Source organism: Salmo salar, chromosome ssa25 (genome assembly GCF_905237065.1).
Source record: "Salmo salar chromosome ssa25, Ssal_v3.1, whole genome shotgun sequence".
NCBI lineage: Eukaryota > Metazoa > Chordata > Actinopteri > Salmoniformes > Salmonidae > Salmo > Salmo salar.
Window position 1 is genome coordinate 52,588,468 of NC_059466.1, and position 22,500 is coordinate 52,610,967.

Sequence of the window (22,500 nt, forward strand, 5' to 3'; positions counted from 1 at the left end):
GAGGAGGAGGGATCGTAAATCACACATCTCAAATCCTATTCTCAATTACTCTACATCTCAATTACTCTCCTCCCCTTTCGTCTGCATTGATTAAAGGGGTCTCGCCAGGTGAAACCAGAATGGAGGAAGATCAGCATTTAGGTTACACCTTCAGCTTCACCTTTCTGATGAGTTCAATGAGGGAGAGGAGCGAGGATAGGATACGAGTCTAGGAAAGAGGCTAGGAAAGAGGTTAGGAGCGAGGCTAGGAGAGAGACTAGGAGAGAGGCTAGGAGAGAGGCTAGGAGCGAGGCTAGGAGCGAGGCTAGGAGCGAGGCTAGGAGAGAGGCTAGGAGCGAGGTTTAGGAGAGAGGCTCGGAAAGAGCCTAGGAGAGAGGCTCGGCAAGAGGCTAGGAGAGAGGCTAGGAGAGAGGCTAGGAGTGAGGCTAGGAGTGAGGCTAGGAGAGAGGCTAGGAGAGAGGCTAGGAGTGAGGCTAGGAGTGAGGCTAGGAGCGAGGATAGGAAAGGAAATAGGAGAGAGGCTAGGAGAGAGGCTAGGAGAGAGGCTAGGAGCGAGGCTAGGAGAGAGGTTAGGAGAGAGGCTAGGAGAGAGGTTAGGAGCGAGGCTAGGAGCGAGGCTAGGAGCGAGGCTAGGAGAGAGGCTAGGAGAGAGGTTAGGAGCGAGGATAGGAGAGAGGTTAGGAGCGAGGCTAGGATACGAGTCTAGGAAAGAGACTAGGAAAGAGGCTAGGAGCGAGGCTAGGAGCGAGGCTAGGAGCGAGGCTAGGAGAGAGACTAGGAGCGAGATTAGGAGAGAGGCTCGGAAAGAGGCTAGGAGAGAGGCTAGGAGTGAGTCTAGGAGTGAGGCTAGGAGAGAGGCTAGGAGCGAGGCTAGGAGAGAGGTTAGGAGCGAGGCTAGGAGCGAGGCTAGGAGCGAGGCTAGGAGAGAGGCTAGGAGAGAGGTTAGGAGCGAGGATAGGAGAGAGGTTAGGAGCGAGGCTAGGATACGAGTCTAGGAAAGAGACTAGGAAAGAGGCTAGGAGCGAGGCTAGGAGCGAGGCTAGGAGCGAGGCTAGGAGAGAGACTAGGAGCGAGATTAGGAGAGAGGCTCGGAAAGAGGCTAGGAGAGAGGCTAGGAGTGAGGCTAGGAGTGAGGCTAGGAGAGAGGCTAGGAGCGAGGCTAGGAGTGAGGCTAGGAGAGAGGCTAGGAGCGAGGCTAGGAGCGAGGCTAGGAGCGAGTTTAGGAGCGAAGTTAGGAGCAAGGCTAGGAGAGAGGTTAGGAGCGAGGCTAGGAAAGAGGCTAGGAGAGAGGCTAGGAGAGAGGCTAGGAGCGAGGCTAGGAGAGAGGATCGGAGAGAGGCTAGGAGAGAGGCTAGGAGAGAGGTTAGGAGCGAGGCTAGGAGAGAGGATCGGAAAGAGGCTAGGAGCGAGGCTAGGAGAGAGGCTAGGAGCGAGGCTAGGAGAGAGGCTAGGAGCGAGGCTAGGAGAGAGGCTAGGAGAGAGGTTAGGAGCGAGGCTAGGAGAGAGGCTAGGAGAGAGGTTAGGAGCGAGGATAGGAGAGAGGTTAGGAGCGAGGCTAGGATACGAGTCTAGGAAAGAGACTAGGAAAGAGGCTAGGAGCGAGGCTAGGAGCGAGGCTAGGAGCGAGGCTAGGAGTGAGGCTAGGAGAAAGGCTAGGAGAGAGGCTAGGAGTGAGGCTAGGAGAGAGGCTAGGAGTGAGGCTAGGAGTGAGGCTAGGAGAGAGGCTAGGAGCGAGGCTAGGAGCGAGGCTAGGAGAGAGGCTAGGAGCGAGGCTAGGAGCGAGGCTAGGAGCGAGTTTAGGAGCGAAGTTAGGAGCGAGGCTAGGAGAGAGGTTAGGAGCGAGGCTAGGAAAGAGGCTAGGAGAGAGGCTAGGAGAGAGGCTAGGAGCGAGGCTAGGAGAGAGGATCGGAGAGAGGCTAGGAGAGAGGCTAGGAGAGAGGTTAGGAGCGAGGCTAGGAGAGAGGATCGGAAAGAGGCTAGGAGCGAGGCTAGGAGAGAGGCTAGGAGCGAGTTTAGGAGCGAGGCTAGGAGAGAGGCTAGGAGAGAGTTTTGGAAAGTGACTAGGAGAGAGGCTCGGCAAGAGACTAGGAGAGAGGCTAGGAGAGAGGCTCGGAGTGAGTCTAGGAGCGAGATTAGGAGTGAGGCTCGGCAAGAGGCTAGGAGCGAGGCTAGGAAAGAGGCTAGGAGCGAGACTCGGAAAGAGGCTAGGAGCGAGGCTAGGAGCGAGGCTAGGAGCGAGGCTAGGGGCGAGACTCGGAGCGAGCCTAGGAAAGAGGCTAGGAGTGAGGTTAGGAGCGAAGCTAGGAGCGAGGCTAGGAGCGAGGCTAGGAGCGAGGCTAGGAAAGAGGCTGGGAGTGAAGTTCGAAGCGAGGCTCAGAGCGAGGCTTGAAGCGAAGTTAGGAGCGAGGTTAGGAGAGAGGTTAGGAGAGAGGTTAGGAGAGAGATTAGGAGAGAGATTAGGAGCGAGGTTAGGAGAGAGGTTAGGAGCGAGGTTAGGAGAGAGGTTAGGAGAGAGGTTAGGAGAGAGGTTAGGCGAGAGGTTAGGAGTGAGGTTAGGAGCGAGGTTAGGAGTGAGGTTAGGAGAGAGGTTAGGAGAGAGGTTAAGGGAGAGGTTAGGAGAGAGGTTAGGAGAGAGATTAGGAGCGAGGTTAGGAGAGAGGTTAGAGTGAGGTTAGGAGAGAGGTTAGGAGAGAGATTAGGAGCGAGGTTAGGAGAGAGGTTAAGGGAGAGGTTAGGAGCGAGGCTAGGAAAGACTCTAGGAGAGAGTTTAGGAGAGAGGTTAGGAGCGAGGCCAAACACACATGTAAGGGCAGGACAATAGCAGTCAGCCTCACCAGGCTGTTCCCCTTCCAGGCCTCGGGGAACTTGGGCCTCTCTTTCTCCCTGGACACCAGCACCTGCATGTCCTCAAAGGAAGGGTGGTTCCCTGCCTCTGCCTGGAACACCATCTGGTAGTCAGGCACCGCCTCTCCTGGAGGACACAATATCAACATTACCATCTCTCCTGGAGGACACAATATCAACATTACCATCTCTCCTGGAGGACACAATATCAACATTACCATCTCTCCTGGAGGACACAATATCAACATTACCATCTCTCCTGGAGGACACAATATCAACATTACCATCTCACCTGGAGAACACAATATCAACATTACCATCTCTCCTGGAGGACACAATATCAACATTACCATCTCTCCTGGAGAACACAATATCAACATTACCATCTCTCCTGGAGGACACAATATCAACATTACCATCTCTCCTGGAGGACACAATATCAACATTACCATCTCTCCTGGAGGACACAATATCAACATTACCATCTCACCTGGAGAACACAATATCAACATTACCATCTCTCCTGGAGAACACAATATCAACATTACCATCTCTCCTGGAGGACACAATATCAACATTACCATCTCTCCTGGAGGACACAATATCAACATTACCATCTCTCCTGGAGGACACAATATCAACATTACCATCTCTCCTGGAGGACACAATATCAACATTACCATCTCTCCTGGAGGACACAATATCAACATTACCATCTCTCCTGGAGGACACAATATCAACATTACCATCTCTCCTGGAGAACACAATATCAACATTACCATCTCTCCTGGAGGACACAATATCAACATTACCATCTCTCCTGGAGAACACAATATCAACATTACCATCTCTCCTGGAGGACACAATATCAACATTACCATCTCTCCTGGAAAACACAATATCAACATTACCATCTCTCCTGGAGGACACAATATCAACATTACCATCTCTCCTGGAGGACACAATATCAACATTACCATCTCTCCTGGAGAACACAATATCAACATTACCATCTCTCCTGGAGGACACAATATCAACATTACCATCTCTCCTGGAGGACACAATATCAACATTACTATCTCTCCTGGAGGACACAGAGAGTCAAGCTAGACCTACACACACTGACAGAGAAGGGGGTTAAGGTCGGGAGTCGCAAAAACCATCAAGCGCTATGATGAAACTGGCTCTCATGAGGACCGCCACAGGAAAGGAAGACCCCGAGTTACCTCTGCTGCAGAGGATAAGTTCATTAGAGTTACCAGCCTCAGAAATTGCAGCCCAAATAAATGCTTCAGAGTTCAAGTAACAGACACATCTCAACATCAACTGTTCAGAGGAGACTGCGTGAATCAGGCCTTCATGGTCAAATTGCTGCACAGAAACCACTACTAAAGGACACCAATAAGAAGAAGACTGGTACTGTATATCTAGCTGATAATTATGATGTAAAACATTTGCTTTGTGTATATCTTGTTTAGTCTCTATTGTTGTCATTGTCCTGGCTGGAAGAAAGTTCAGTTCAGGGCAGATGCAGTGTAATACAGTAGGGCGAGTGCAAGCGCTACTGAAATGTAATGTTTTATCCCCACACTCCACTTCCTCAGAGAACGTCCTCAGAGAATACACTCGGAGCATGAGAGTGTGGAGCACGGTAGTACGCGTATTGAGAAACACCCAGTGAGTCAAGGGAGAGCACGGTAGTACGCGTATTGAGAAACACCCAGTGAGTCAAGGGAGAGCACGGTAGTACGCGTATTGAGAAACACCCAGTGAGTCAAGGGAGAGCACGGTAGGGTGCGTATTGAGAAACACCCATGGAATGCTGGTCACCTCATATTCTGTTTCTAGAACATTCTTTACTCACTGTGTATTTACAGCGCCTTCAGAAAGTATTCTCACCCCTTGACTTTTTCCACATTTTGTTGTTGTTACAGCCTGAATTGAAAATCTATTAAATTGAGATTTTGTGTCACTGGCCAACACACAATTACCCCATAATGACATCACAATACCCCATAATGACGTCACAATACCCCATAATGACATCACAATACCCCATAATGACATCACAATACCCCATAATGACATCACAATACCCCATAATGACATCACAATACCCCATAATGACATCACAATACCCCATAATGTCAAAGTGGAATTATGTTTTTAGACATTTTTTACAAATTAAAAGCAGACATTTTTTGAATCAATAAGTATTCAACTTCTTTGTTATGGCAAGAATAAATAAGTTCAGGATTAAAATTGTGCTTTATCAAGTCACATAATAAGTTGCATGTTTGTGTTTAACTTAATTTTTTAATGACTACCTCATCTCTCATATAATTATCTGTGAGGTCCCTCAGTCGAGCAGTGAATTTCAAACACAGATTCTACCACAAAGACCAGGGAGGTTTTTCAATGCCTCGCAAAGAAGGGCACCAATTGGTAGATGGGTACAATTATTTTTTTTTTAAATAGCAGACATTGAATATCCCTTTGAGCATGGTGAAGTTATTAATTACCCTTTGGATGGTGTATCAATACACCCAGTCACTACAAAGATAAAGGCATCCTTCCTAACTCAGTTGCCGGAGAGGAAGGAAACCGCTCAGGGATTTTACCATGAGGTCAATGGTGAATTTAAAACAGTTACAGAGTTTAATGGCTGTAATGGGAGAACACTGAGGATGGATCAACAACATTGTAGTTACTCCACTATACTAACCTAAATGACAGAGTGAAAAGAAGGAAGCCTGTACAGAATAAAAACATTCAAAAACATGCATCCTGTTTGCAACAAGGCACTAAAAATAAAACTGCAAAGATATAGGCAAAGCAACTCATTTTTTGTCCTGAATACAAAGTGTTATGTTTGGGGCAAATACAATACAACACATTACTGAGTACCCCTCTCTATATTTTCAAGCATAGTGGTGTCTGCATCATGTTATGTGTATGCTTGTAATTGTTAAAGACTGGGGAGTTTTCCAGGATAAAAAATAAACAGAATGGAACTAGACACAGGCAAAATCCTAGAGAAAAACCTTGTTCAGATTAATTCACATTTCAGCAGGACAATAACGTAAAGCACAACTTCAAATCTACACTGGAGTTGGTTACCAAGAAGACAGTGAATGTTCCTGAGTGGCCGAGTTACAGTTTTGACTTAAATCTGCTTGAAAATCTATGGCGAGACCTGAAAATGCTTGTCTAGCAACGATCAACAACCAGTTTAACAGAGCTTGAAGAATACTGAAAAGAATAAAAGGGCAAATGTTGCACAATCCAGGTGTGGAAAGCTCTTAGAAACTTACCCAGAAAGCCTCACAGCTCTTAGAGAATTACCCAGAAAGACTCACAGCTCTTAGAGAATTACCCAGAAAGACTCACAGCTCTTAGAGAATTACCCAGAAAGACTCACAGCTCTTAGAGAATTACCCAGAAAGACTCACAGCTCTTAGAGAATTACCCAGAAAGACTCACAGCTGTAATCGCTGCTAAAGGTGATTCTAACATATATCGACTCGGGGATAGGAATAATTACGTAAATGAGATCTCTGTATTTCATTTTCAATAAATTTGCTAACATTTCCAAAAACATGTTTTCACTTTGTAATTACGGGGGCATTGCGTGTAGATGGATGAGAAAAATATATATTTAATCAATTTTGAATTCAGGCTGTAACAACAAAATGTGGAATAATTCTTAAAGGGTATGAATACTTTCTGATGTATATTGGAGTTGTGTCGTGTTGATCTGCCATCTCTAGAAAGTTCGCACCTGATCTCCGCTCGTCGCTCCTATCGCTGTAACGGCCCCGGCCATAGAGAGGGGTTTTTTTGTTCTTTATTTTGGTTAGGCCAGGGTGTTTACATTGGGTGGGCGTTCTATGTTCCTTTTTCTATGTTTTTGTATTTCTTTGTTTTGGGCCGAGTAGGGTTCCTAATCAGTGGCAGCTGTCTTATCGTTGTCTCTGATTAGGAACCATACTTAGGCAGCCTTTTCCCCCCCACCTGTGCTTTGTGGGATCTTGTGTAGCTGCCTGTGAGCAGCCCAGAAGGTCACGCTTCGTCTTCATCTGTATTGTTTTGGTGAGTTTTCATATTTATTAAACATGTGGAACTCTTAAGTAGGCTGCGCCTTGGTCTACTCCTTTAGACGATCGTGACAATCGTTCACCTTTGCGGACATGTATTTCCATTGTTAGAGGAGTCAGTCAACCATCTTGTCAATATGGAACCCTGACTTGTTGAACCCTCGACAACTACTATGATTATTATTATTTGACCATGCTGGTCATTTATGAACATTTTAACATCTTGACCATGTTCTGTTATAATATCCACCCTGCACAGCCAGAAGAGGACTGGCCACCCCTCATAGCCTGGTTCCTCTCTAGGTTTCTTCCTAGGTTTTTGGCCTTTCTAGGGAGTTTTTCCTAGGGAGTTTTTCTTAGCCACCGTGCTTCTTTCACATGCATTGCTTGCTGTTTGGGGTTTTAGGCTGTGTTTCTGTACAGCACTTTGAGATATCAGCTGATGTACGAAGGACTATATAAATACATTTGATTTGATATAATAGATCATTTTTGATACACCTCATATGAAGGTCTCCCCAGTAGACGAGGCTCAGGCCTAAGGGTTAAAGGGGTTAGATGGTAAAGGGTCAGCGTTTGGTGTTCCTACCTGGGAAGAGGTCAGTACACCTCATGAAGGTCTCCCAGTAGATGGGGCCCAGGGTTATTACCTGGGTTATTACCTGGGTTATTACCTGGGAACAGGTCAGTACACCTCATGAAGGTCTCCCAGTAGACGAGGCCCAGGGTTATTACCTGGGTTATTACCTGGGTTATTACCTGGGTTATTACCTGGGTTATTCCCTGGGTTATTACCTGGGTTATTACCATGGTTATTACCTGGGTCATTACCTGGGAAGAGGTCAGTACACCTCATGAAGGTCTCCCAGTAGACGGGGCCCAGGGTTATTACCTGGGTTATTACCATGGTTATTACCATGGTTATTACCTGGGTTATTACCTGGGTTATTACCTGGGTTATTACCTGGGAACAGGTCAGTACACCTCATGAAGGTCTCCCAGTAGACGAGGCCCAGGGTTATTACCTGGGTTTTTACCTGGGTTATTACCTGGGAAGAGGTCAGTACACCTCATGAAGGTCTCCCAGTAGACGGGGCCCAGGGTTATTACCTGGGTTATTACCCGGGTTATTACCCGGGTTATTACCTGGGAAGAGGTCAGTACACCTCATGAAGGTCTCCCAGTAGACGAGGCCCTGGGTTATTACCTGGGTTATTACCTGGGAAGAGGTCAGTACACCTCATGAAGGTCTCCCAGTACACGAGGCCCAGGGTTATTACCTGGGTTATTACCAGGGTTATTACCAGGGTTATTCCCTGGGTTATTACCATGGTTATTACCTGGGTTATTACCTGGGTTATTACCTGGGAAGAGGTCAGTACACCTCATGAAGGTCTCCCAGTAGACGGGGCCCAGGGTTATTACCTGGGTTATTACCTGGGTTATTACCCGGGTTATTACCTGGGAAGAGGTCAGTACACCTCATGAAGGTCTCCCAGTAGACGGGGCCCAGGGTTATTACCTGGGTTATTACAGGGGTTATTACCTGGGAACAGGTCAGTACACCTCATGAAGGTCTCCCAGTAGACGAGGCCCAGGGTTATTACCTGGGTTATTACCTGGGAAGAGGTCAGTACACCTCATGAAGGTCTCCCAGTAGACGGGGCCCAGGGTTATTACCTGGGTTATTACCCGGGTTATTACCCGGGTTATTACCTGGGAAGAGGTCAGTACACCTCATGAAGGTCTCCCAGTAGACGAGGCCCTGGGTTATTACCTGGGTTATTACCTGGGAAGAGGTCAGTACACCTCATGAAGGTCTCCCAGTAGACGAGGCCCAGGGTTATTACCTGGGTTATTACCTGGGTTATTACCTGGGAAGAGGTCAGTACACCTCATGAAGGTCTCCCAGTAGACGAGGCCCAGGGTTATTACCTGGGTTATTACCTGGGTTATTACCTGGGAAGAAGTCAGTACACCTCATGAAGGTCTCCCAGTAGACGGGGCCCAGGGTTATTACCTGGGTTATTACCTGGGTTATTACCTGGGTTATTACCTGGGAAGAGGTCAGTACACCTCATGAAGGTCTCCCAGTAGACGGGGCCCAGGGTTATTACCTGGGTTATTACCTGGGTTATTACCCGGGTTATTACCTGGGAAGAGGTCAGTACACCTCATGAAAGTCTCCCAGTAGACGGGGCCCAGGGTTATTACCTGGGTTATTACCTGGGAAGAGGTCAGTACACCTCATGAAGGTCTCCCAGTAGACGAGGCCCAGGGTTATTACCTGGGTTATTACCTGGGTTATTACCTGGGAAGAGGTCAGTACACCTCATGAAGGTCTCCCAGTAGACGAGGCCCAGGGTTATTACCTGGGTTATTACCTGGGTTATTACCTGGGAAGAGGTCAGTACACCTCATGAAGGTCTACCAGTAGACGGGGCCCAGGGTTATTACCTGGGTTATTACCTGGGAAGAGGTCAGTACACCTCATGAAGGTCTCCCAGTAGATGGGGCCCAGGGTTATTACCTGGGTTATTACCTGGGTTATTACCCGGGTTATTACCTGGGAAGAGGTCAGTACACCTCATGAAGGTCTCCCAGTAGACGGGGCCCAGGGTTATTACCTGGGTTATTACCTGGGTTATTACCTGGGAAAAGGTCAGTACACTTCATGAATGTCTCCCAGTAGACGAGGCCCAGGGTTATTACCTGGGTTATTACCTGGGTTATTACCTGGGAAGAGGTCAGTACACCTCATGAAGGTCTCCCAGTAGACGAGGCCCAGGGTTATTACCTGGGTTATTACCTGGGTTATTACCTGGGAAGAGGTCAGTACACCTCATGAAGGTCTCCCAGTAGACGGGGCCCAGGGTTATTACCTGGGTTATTACCTGGGTTATTACCCGGGTTATTACCTGGGAAGAGGTCAGTACACCTCATGAAGGTCTCCCAGTAGACGGGGCCCAGGGTTATTACCTGGGTTATTACCTGGGTTATTACCTGGGTTATTACCTGGGAAGAGGTCAGTACACCTCATGAAGGTCTCCCAGTAGACGGGGCCCAGGGTTATTACCTGGGTTATTACCTGGGTTATTACCCGGGTTATTACCTGGGAAGAGGTCAGTACACCTCATGAAGGTCTCCCAGTAGACGGGGCCCAGGGTTATTACCTGGGTTATTACCTGGGTTATTACCTGGGAAGAGGTCAGTACACCTCATGAAGGTCTCCCAGTAGACGAGGCCCAGGGTTATTACCTGGGTTATTACCTGGGTTATTACCTGGGTTATTACCTGGGAAGAGGTCAGTACACCTCATGAAGGTCTCCCAGTAGATGGGGCCCAGGGTTATTACCTGGGTTATTACCTGGGTTATTACCTGGGAAGAGGTCAGTACACCTCATGAAGGTCTCCCAGTAGACGGGGCCCAGGGTTATTACCTGGGTTATTACCTGGGTTATTACCTGGGTTATTACCTGGGAAGAGGTCAGTACACCTCATGAAGGTCTCCCAGTAGACGGGGCCCAGGGTTATTACCTGGGTTATTACCTGGGTTATTACCTGGGTTATTACCTGGGAAGAGGTCAGTACACCTCATGAAGGTCTACCAGTAGACGGGGCCCAGGGTTATTACCTGGGTTATTACCTGGGTTATTACCTGGGTTATTACCTGGGAAGAGGTCAGTACACCTCATGAAGGTCTCCCAGTAGACGGGGCCCAGGGTTATTACCTGGGTTATTACCTGGGTTATTACCTGGGAAGAGGTCAGTACACCTCATGAAGGTCTACCAGTAGACGGGGCCCAGGGTTATTACCTGGGTTATTACCTGGGTTATTACCTGGGTTATTACCTGGGAAGAGGTCAGTACACCTCATGAAGGTCTCCCAGTAGACGGGGCCCAGGGTTATTACCTGGGTTATTACCTGGGTTATTACCTGGGTTATTACCTGGGAAGAGGTCAGTACACCTCATGAAGGTCTCCCAGTAGATGGGGCCCAGGGTTATTACCTGGGTTATTACCTGGGTTATTACCCGGGTTATTACCTGGGAAGAGGTCAGTACACCTCATGAAGGTCTCCCAGTAGACGGGGCCCAGGGTTATTACCTGGGTTATTACCTGGGTTATTACCTGGGAAAAGGTCAGTACACCTCATGAAGGTCTCCCAGTAGACGAGGCCCAGGGTTATTACCTGGGTTATTACCTGGGTTATTACCTGGGAAGAGGTCAGTACACCTCATGAAGGTCTCCCAGTAGACGAGGCCCAGGGTTATTACCTGGGTTATTACCTGGGTTATTACCTGGGAAGAGGTCAGTACACCTCATGAAGGTCTACCAGTAGACGGGGCCCAGGGTTATTACCTGGGTTATTACCTGGGTTATTACCTGGGTTATTACCTGGGAAGAGGTCAGTACACCTCATGAAGGTCTCCCAGTAGACGGGGCCCAGGGTTATTACCTGGGTTATTACCTGGGTTATTACCTGGGAAGAGGTCAGTACACCTCATGAAGGTCTCCCAGTAGATCAGCCCCAGGGCGTACATGTCCACCTGCTTCAGAGCCGACTCACAGTCCCTCAGGTTCACCGCCCCTTCAAGAACCTCTGGGGCCATGTATCGGACCGTACCCACCTGGAGAGAGACAGAACCAGGGTTATAATACTACACTAACCCTCCCTCCAGAACCATGTAGTGGACTGAACCCACCTGGAGAGAGACAGAACCAGGGTTATAATACTACACTAACCCTCCCTCCAGAACCATGTAGTGGACTGGACCCACCTGGAGAGAGACAGAACCAGGGTTATAATACTACACTAACCCTCCCTCCAGAACCATGTAGTGGACTGGACCCACCTGGAGAGAGACAGAACCAGGGTTATAATACTACACTAACCCTCCCTCCAGAACCATGTAGTGGACTGAACCCACCTGGAGAGAGACAGAACCAGGGTTATAATACTACACTAACCCTCCCTCCAGAACCATGTAGTGGACTGGACCCACCTGGAGAGAGACAGAACCAGGGTTATAATACTACACTAACCCTCCCTCCAGAACCATGTAGTGGACTGGACCCACCTGGAGAGAGACAGAACCAGGGTTATAATACTACACTAACCCTCCCTCCAGAACCATGTAGTGGACTGGACCCACCTGGAGAGAGACAGAACCAGGGTTATAATACTACACTAACCCTCCCTCCAGAACCATGTAGTGGACTGGACCCACCTGGAGAGAGACAGAACCAGGGTTATAATACTACACTAGTTAGAGGTTAGAGGTTAAACGCTGATGGCAGCGTTCTCCTCCGCTCCAGGCCTGACCACCTGGGGTTAGAGGTTAGAGGTCAGGGACTCACCTCACTGATGGCAGCGTTCTCCTCCTCTCCAGGCCTGACCACCTGGGGTTAGAGGTTAGAGGTCAGGGACTCACCTCGCTGATGGCAGTGTTCTCCTCCTCTCCAGGCCTGACCACCTGGGGTTAGAGGTTAGAGGTTAGAGGTCAGGGACTCACCTCGCTGATGGCAGCGTTCTCCTCCTCTCCAGGCCTGACCACCTGGGGTTAGAGGTTAGAGGTTAGAGGTCAGAGGTCAGGGACTCACCTCACTGATGGCAGCGTTCTCCTCCTCTCCAGGCCTGACCACCTGGGGTTAGAGGTTAGAGGTTAGAGGTCAGGGACTCACCTCACTGATGGCAGCGTTCTCCTCCTCTCCAGGCCTGACCAGTCTGTTCCCCGTCAGCTTCATGGACAGACCAAAGTCACTGATCACACACGTCCCATCGTTCTTTACTAGAACATTCCTGCTGTTTAGGTCCCTGTGAGATACGGCTGGCTTGTAGAGTTCTGGAAGAGAGGGGATGAAGGGAGGGAGGGAGGAAGAAGAGAGAGAGAGAAGAGGAGGGAGGGCAAGGGAGAGAAGAGGAGGGAGCGAGAGGAGGAGGGAGGGAGGAGGAAGATCGAGAAAGAGAGAAGAGGAGGGAAGGAGGAGGGAGTGAGAAGGAAGGGTGAGAGAGAAGAGGGAGGGAGGAGGAAGGTAGAGAGAGACAGAAGAGGAGGGCGGGAGGGAGGAGGAAGGGTAAGGAAGGGCGAGAGAGAGAAGAGGAGGGAGGGAGGAGAATGGGCGAGATAGAGGAGGAAGGGTGAGAGAGAGAGAAGAGGAGGGAGGGAGGAGGAAGGGCGAGAAAGAGGAGGAAGGGTGAGAGAGAGAAGGAGGCAGGGAGGAGGAAGGGTGAGAGAGAGAGAAGAGGAGGGAGGGAGGGAGGAGGAAGAGAGTGAGATAAGAGGAAGGAGGGAGGAGGGAGAGAGAAGAGGAGGGAGGGAAGAGGAAGGGCGAGAGAGAGAAGAGGAGGGAGGGAGGAGGAAGGGTGAGAGAGAGAGAAGAGGAGGGAGGGAGGGAGGAGGAAGAGAGTGAGATAAGAGGAAGGAGGGAGGAGGGAGAGAGAAGAGGAGGGAGGGAGGAGGAAGGGAGAGAGAGAAGAGGAGGAAGGTGGAAGGGCGAGAGAAGAGGAGGAGGGAGGGAGAGAGAAGAGGAGGGAGGAGGAAGGGAGAGAGAAGAGGAGGGAGGGAGGAGGAAGGGAGAGAGAAGAGGAGGAAGGTGGAAGGGCGAGAGAAGGGGAGGAGGGAGGGAGAGAGAAGAGGAGGGAGGAGGAAGGGAGAGAGAAGAGGAGGGAGGGAGGAGGAAGGGAGAGAGAGAAGAGGAGGGAAGAGGAAGGAGGGAGAGAGAAGAGGAGGGAGGAGGAAGGGAGAGAGAGAAGAGGAGGAAGGTGGAAGGGCGAGAGAAGAGGAGGAGGGAGGGAGAGAGAAGAGGAGGGAGGAGGAAGGGAGAGAGAAGAGGAGGGAGGGAGGAGGAAGGGAGAGAGAGAAGGGGAGGGAAGAGGAAGGAGGGAGAGAGAAGAGGAGGGAGGGAGGAGGAAGGGAGAGAGAGAAGGGGAGGGAAGAGGAAGGAGGGAGAGAGAAGAGGAGGGAGGGAGGAGGGAGAGAGAAGAGGAGGGAGGTGGAAGGGCGAGAGAAGAGGAGGAGGGAGGGAGAGAGAAGAGGAGGGAGGAGGAAGGGAGAGAGAAGAGGAGGGAGGGAGGAGGAAGGGAGAGAGAGAAGAGGAGGGAAGAGGAAGGAGGGAGAGAAGAGGAGGAGGGAGGGAGAGAGAAGAGGAGGGAGGAGGAAGGGAGAGAGAAGAGGAGGGAGGGAAGAGGAAGGGCGAGAGAGAGAAGAGGAGGGAGGGAGGAGGAAGGGTGAGAGAGAGAGAAGAGGAGGGAGGGAGGGAGGAGGAAGAGAGTGAGATAAGAGGAAGGAGGGAGGAGGGAGAGAGAAGAGGAGGGAGGGAGGAGGAAGGGAGAGAGAGAAGAGGAGGAAGGTGGAAGGGCGAGAGAAGAGGAGGAGGGAGGGAGAGAGAAGAGGAGGGAAGAGGAAGGAGGGAGAGAGAAGAGGAGGAGGGAGGGAGGAGGAAGGGAGAGAGAGAAGAGGAGGGAAGAGGAAGGAGGGAGAGAGAAGAGGAGGAGGGAGGGAGGAGGAAGGGAGAGAGAGAAGAGGAGGGAAGAGGAAGGAGGGAAATAAGGGGAAGGCCCATTAGTCTGTCTGCTTTATGTTCATGTCATGACTTAGAGCTCACTGCTGAATACTGCAGTTAATACTATGGTTAAACTGCAATATTTCACTATATAACACAGTTAATACTATGGTTAAACTGCAATATTTCACTATATAACACAGTTAATACTATGGTTAAACTGCAATATTTCACTATATAACACAGTTAATACTATGGTTAAACTGCAATATTTCACTATATAACACAGTTAATACTATGGTTAAACTGCAATATTTCACTATATTACACAGTTAATACTATGGTTAAACTGCAATATTTCACTATATAACACAGTTAATACTATGGTTAAACTGTAATATTTCACTATTTAACACAGTTAATACTATGGTTAAACTGCAATATTTCACTATATAACACAGTTAATACTATGGTTAAACTGCAATATTTCACTATATAACACAGTTAATACTATGGTTAAACTGCAATATTTCACTATATTACACAGTTAATACTATGGTTAAACTGTAATATTTCACTATATAACACAGTTAATACTATGGTTAAACTGCAATATTTCACTATATAACACAGTTAATACTATGGTTAAACTGCAATATTTCACTATATAACACAGTTAATACTATGGTTAAACTGTAATATTTCACTATTTAACACAGTTAATACTATGGTTAAACTGCAATATTTCACTACTATATAACACAGTTAATACTATGGTTAAACTGCAATATTTCACTATATAACACAGTTAATACTATGGTTAAACTGTAATATTTCACTATTTAACACAGTTAATACTATGGTTAAACTGCAATATTTCACTACTGTATATAACACAGTTAATACTATGGTTAAACTGCAATATTTCACTATATAACACAGTTAATACTATGGTTAAACTGCAATATTTCACTACTGTATATAACACAGTTAATACTATGGTTAAACTGCAATATTTCACTATATAACACAGTTAATACTATGGTTAAACTGCAATATTTCACTATATAACACAGTTAATACTATGGTTAAACTGTAATATTTCACTATATAACACAGTTAATACTATGGTTAAACTGCAATATTTCACTATATTACACAGTTAATACTATGGTTAAACTGCAATATTTCACTATATTACACAGTTAATACTATGGTTAAACTGCAATATTTCACTATATTACACAGTTAATACTATGGTTAAACTGCAATATTTCACTACTGTATATAACACAGTTAATACTATGGTTAAACTGCAATATTTCACTATATAACACAGTTAATACTATGGTTAAACTGTAATATTTCACTATATAACACAGTTAATACTATGGTTAAACTGCAATATTTCACTATATAACACAGTTAATACTATGGTTAAACTGCAATATTTCACTATATAACACAGTTAATACTATGGTTAAACTGCAATATTTCACTATATAACACAGTTAATACTATGGTTAAACTGCAATATTTCACTATATAACACAGTTAATACTATGGTTAAACTGCAATATTTCACTATATAACACAGTTAATACTATGGTTAAACTGCAATATTTCACTATATAACACAGTTAATACTATGGTTAAACTGCAATATTTCACTATATAACACAGTTAATACTATGGTTAAACTGCAATATTTCACTATATAACACAGTTAATACTATGGTTAAACTGCAATATTTCACTATATAACACAGTTAATACTATGGTTAAACTGCAATATTTCACTATATAACACAGTTAATACTATGGTTAAACTGCAATATTTCACTATATAACACAGTTAATACTATGGTTAAACTGCAATATTTCACTATATAACACAGTTAATACTATGGTTAAACTGCAATATTTCACTATATAACACAGTTAATACTATGGTTAAACTGCAATATTTCACTATATAACACAGTTAATACTATGGTTAAACTGCAATATTTCACTATATAACACAGTTAATACTATGGTTGAACTGCAATATTTCACTATTTAACACAGTTAATACTATGGTTAAACTGCAATATTTCACTATATTACACAGTTAATACTATGGTTAAACTGCAATATTTCACTATTTAACACAGTTAATACTATGGTTAAACTGCAATATTTCACTATATAACACAGTTAATACTATGGTTAAACTGCAATATTTCACTATATAACACAGTTAATACTATGGTTAAACTGCAATATTTCACTATATAACACAGTTAATACTATGGTTAAACTGCAATATTTCACTATATTACACAGTTAATACTATGGTTAAACTGTAATATTTCACTATATAACACAGTTAATACTATGGTTAAACTGCAATATTTCACTATATTACACAGTTAATACTATGGTTAAACTGTAATATTTCACTATATTACACAGTTAATACTATGGTTAAACTGCAATATTTCACTACTGTATATAACACAGTTAATACTATGGTTAAACTGTAATATTTCACTACTGTATATAACACAGTTAATACTATGGTTAAACTGCAATATTTCACTATATAACACAGTTAATACTATGGTTAAACTGCAATATTTCACTATATAACACCGTTAATACTATGGTTAAACTGTAATATTTCACTACTGTATATAACACAGTTAATACTATGGTTAAACTGCAATATTTCACTATATAACACAGTTAATACTATGGTTAAACTGCAATATTTCACTATATAACACAGTTAATACTATGGTTAAACTGCAATATTTCACTATATAACACAGTTAATACTATGGTTGAACTGCAATATTTCACTATTTAACACAGTTAATACTATGGTTAAACTGCAATATTTCACTATATTACACAGTTAATACTATGGTTAAACTGCAATATTTCACTATTTAACACAGTTAATACTATGGTTAAACTGCAATATTTCACTATATAACACAGTTAATACTATGGTTAAACTGCAATATTTCACTATATAACACAGTTAATACTATGGTTAAACTGCAATATTTCACTATATAACACAGTTAATACTATGGTTAAACTGCAATATTTCACTATATTACACAGTTAATACTATGGTTAAACTGTAATATTTCACTATATAACACAGTTAATACTATGGTTAAACTGCAATATTTCACTATATTACACAGTTAATACTATGGTTAAACTGTAATATTTCACTATATTACACAGTTAATACTATGGTTAAACTGCAATATTTCACTACTGTATATAACACAGTTAATACTATGGTTAAACTGTAATATTTCACTACTGTATATAACACAGTTAATACTATGGTTAAACTGCAATATTTCACTATATAACACAGTTAATACTATGGTTAAACTGCAATATTTCACTATATAACACCGTTAATACTATGGTTAAACTGTAATATTTCACTACTGTATATAACACAGTTAATACTATGGTTAAACTGCAATATTTCACTATATAACACCGTTAATACTATGGTTAAACTGTAATATTTCACTACTGTATATAACACCGTTAATACTATGGTTAAACTGCAATATTTCACTATATAACACAGTTAATACTATGGTTAAACTGTAATATTTCACTATATAACACAGTTAATACTATGGTTAAACTGCAATATTTCACTATATAACACAGTTAATACTATGGTTAAACTGCAATATTTCACTATATAACACAGTTAATACTATGGTTAAACTGCAATATTTCACTATATAACACAGTTAATACTATGGTTAAACTGCAATATTTCACTATATAACACAGTTAATACTATGGTTAAACTGCAATATTTCACTATATAACACAGTTAATACTATGGTTAAACTGCAATATTTCACTATATAACACAGTTAATACTATGGTTAAACTGCAATATTTCACTATATAACACAGTTAATACTATGGTTAAACTGCAATATTTCACTATATAACACAGTTAATACTATGGTTAAACTGCAATATTTCACTATATAACACAGTTAATACTATGGTTAAACTGCAATATTTCACTATATAACACAGTTAATACTATGGTTAAACTGCAATATTTCACTATATAACACAGTTAATACTATGGTTAAACTGCAATATTTCACTATATAACACAGTTAATACTATGGTTAAACTGCAATATTTCACTATATAACACAGTTAATACTATGGTTAAACTGCAATATTTCACTATATAACACAGTTAATACTATGGTTAAACTGCAATATTTCACTATATAACACAGTTAATACTATGGTTGAACTGCAATATTTCACTATTTAACACAGTTAATACTATGGTTAAACTGCAATATTTCACTATATTACACAGTTAATACTATGGTTAAACTGCAATATTTCACTATTTAACACAGTTAATACTATGGTTAAACTGCAATATTTCACTATATAACACAGTTAATACTATGGTTAAACTGCAATATTTCACTATATAACACAGTTAATACTATGGTTAAACTGCAATATTTCACTATATAACACAGTTAATACTATGGTTAAACTGCAATATTTCACTATATAACACAGTTAATACTATGGTTAAACTGCAATATTTCACTATATTACACAGTTAATACTATGGTTAAACTGTAATATTTCACTATATTACACAGTTAATACTATGGTTAAACTGCAATATTTCACTACTGTATATAACACAGTTAATACTATGGTTAAACTGCAATATTTCACTATATTACACAGTTAATACTATGGTTAAACTGCAATATTTCACTATTTAACACAGTTAATACTATGGTTAAACTGCAATATTTCACTATATAACACAGTTAATACTATGGTTAAACTGCAATATTTCACTATATAACACAGTTAATACTATGGTTAAACTGCAATATTTCACTATATAACACAGTTAATACTATGGTTAAACTGCAATATTTCACTATATTACACAGTTAATACTATGGTTAAACTGTAATATTTCACTATATAACACAGTTAATACTATGGTTAAACTGCAATATTTCACTATATTACACAGTTAATACTATGGTTAAACTGTAATATTTCACTATATTACACAGTTAATACTATGGTTAAACTGCAATATTTCACTACTGTATATAACACAGTTAATACTATGGTTAAACTGTAATATTTCACTACTGTATATAACACAGTTAATACTATGGTTAAACTGCAATATTTCACTATATAACACAGTTAATACTATGGTTAAACTGCAATATTTCACTATATAACACCGTTAATACTATGGTTAAACTGTAATATTTCACTACTGTATATAACACAGTTAATACTATGGTTAAACTGCAATATTTCACTATATAACACCGTTAATACTATGGTTAAACTGTAATATTTCACTACTGTATATAACACCTTAATACTATGGTTAAACTGCAATATTTCACTATATAACACAGTTAATACTATGGTTAAACTGTAATATTTCACTATATAACACAGTTAATACTATGGTTAAACTGCAATATTTCACTATATAACACAGTTAATACTATGGTTAAACTGCAATATTTCACTATATAACACAGTTAATACTATGGTTAAACTGCAATATTTCACTATATAACACAGTTAATACTATGGTTAAACTGCAATATTTCACTATATAACACAGTTAATACTATGGTTAAACTGCAATATTTCACTATATAACACAGTTAATACTATGGTTAAACTGCAATATTTCACTATATAACACAGTTAATACTATGGTTAAACTGCAATATTTCACTATATAACACAGTTAATACTATGGTTAAACTGCAATATTTCACTATATAACACAGTTAATACTATGGTTAAACTGCAATATTTCACTATATAACACAGTTAATACTATGGTTAAACTGCAATATTTCACTATATAACACAGTTAATACTATGGTTAAACTGCAATATTTCACTATATAACACAGTTAATACTATGGTTAAACTGCAATATTTCACTATATAACACAGTTAATACTATGGTTAAACTGCAATATTTCACTATATAACACAGTTAATACTATGGTTAAACTGCAATATTTCACTATATAACACAGTTAATACTATGGTTGAACTGCAATATTTCACTATTTAACACAGTTAATACTATGGTTAAACTGCAATATTTCACTATATTACACAGTTAATAATATGGTTAAACTGCAATATTTCACTATTTAACACAGTTAATACTATGGTTAAACTGCAATATTTCACTATATAACACAGTTAATACTATGGTTAAACTGCAATATTTCACTATATAACACAGTTAATACTATGGTTAAACTGCAATATTTCACTATATAACACAGTTAATACTATGGTTAAACTGCAATATTTCACTATATTACACAGTTAATACTATGGATAAACTGTAATATTTCACTATATAACACAGTTAATACTATGGTTAAACTGCAATATTTCACTATATTACACAGTTAATACTATGGTTAAACTGTAATATTTCACTATATTACACAGTTAATACTATGGTTAAACTGCAATATTTCACTACTGTATATAACACAGTTAATACTATGGTTAAACTGTAATATTTCACTATATAACACAGTTAATACTATGGTTAAACTGTAATATTTCACTACTGTATATAACACAGTTAATACTATGGTTAAACTGCAATATTTCACTATATAACACAGTTAATACTATGGTTAAACTGCAATATTTCACTATATAACACCGTTAATACTATGGTTAAACTGTAATATTTCACTACTGTATATAACACAGTTAATACTATGGTTAAACTGCAATATTTCACTATATAACACCGTTAATACTATGGTTAAACTGTAATATTTCACTACTGTATATAACACCGTTAATACTATGGTTAAACTGTAATATTTCACTACTGTATATAACACAGTTAATACTATGGTTAAACTGCAATATTTCACTATATAACACAGTTAATACTATGGTTAAACTGTAATATTTCACTATTTAACACAGTTAATACTATGGTTAAACTGCAATATTTTACTATATAACACTGTTAATACTATGGTTAAACTGCAATATTTCACTATATAACACAGTTAATACTATGGTTAAACTGTAATATTTCACTATATAACACAGTTAATACTATGGTTAAACTGTAATATTTCACTAAATAACACAGTTAATACTATGGTTAAACTGCAATATTTCACTATATAACACAGTTAATACTATGGTTAAACTGTAATATTTCACTACTGTATATAACACAGTTAATACTATGGTTAAACTGCAATATTTCACTATATAACACAGTTAATACTATGGTTAAACTGTAATATTTCACTATATAACACAGTTAATACTATGGTTAAACTGTAATATTTCACTATATAACACAGTTAATACTATGGTTAAACTGCAATATTTCACTATATTACACAGTTAATACTATGGTTAAACTGTAATATTTCACTACTGTATATAACAGTTAATACTATGGTTAAACTGCAATATTTCACTATATAACACAGTTAATACTATGGTTAAACTGCAATATTTCACTACTGCATATAACACAGTTAATACTATGGTTAAACTGTAATATTTCACTACTGTATATAACAGTTAATACTATGGTTAAACTGTAATATTTCACTATATAACACCGTTAATACTATGGTTAAACTGTAATATTTCACTATATAACACAGTTAATACTATGGTTAAACTGTAATATTTCACTACTGTATATAACACAGTTAATACTATGGTTAAACTGCAATATTTTACTATATAACACCGTTAATACTATGGTTAAACTGCAATATTTCACTATATAACACAGTTAATACTATGGTTAAACTGCAATATTTCACTACTGTATATAACAGTTAATACTATGGTTAAACTGTAATATTTCACTACTGTATATAACAGTTAATACTATGGTTAAACTGCAATATTTCACTATATAACACAGTTAATATTATGGTTAAACTGTAAT

General features: G+C 41.3%; 1 protein-coding gene across 1 annotated transcript in view; it reads right to left on the reverse strand.

Moving 5' to 3' along the window:
• LOC106592342 (bone morphogenetic protein receptor type-2) overlaps positions 1 to 22,500 on the reverse strand; it is a 121,475-nt gene that overhangs the window by 26,265 nt on the left and 72,710 nt on the right. Inside the window, exons 6-8 of the mRNA XM_045707800.1 lie at positions 12,627 to 12,787; positions 11,425 to 11,572; positions 2,835 to 2,971 (exon numbers count right to left, since the gene is read on the reverse strand). Of these exons, the coding sequence (XP_045563756.1) occupies positions 2,835 to 2,971; positions 11,425 to 11,572; positions 12,627 to 12,787 (446 nt within the window). The remainder of the gene's footprint in view (positions 1 to 2,834; positions 2,972 to 11,424; positions 11,573 to 12,626; positions 12,788 to 22,500) is intronic.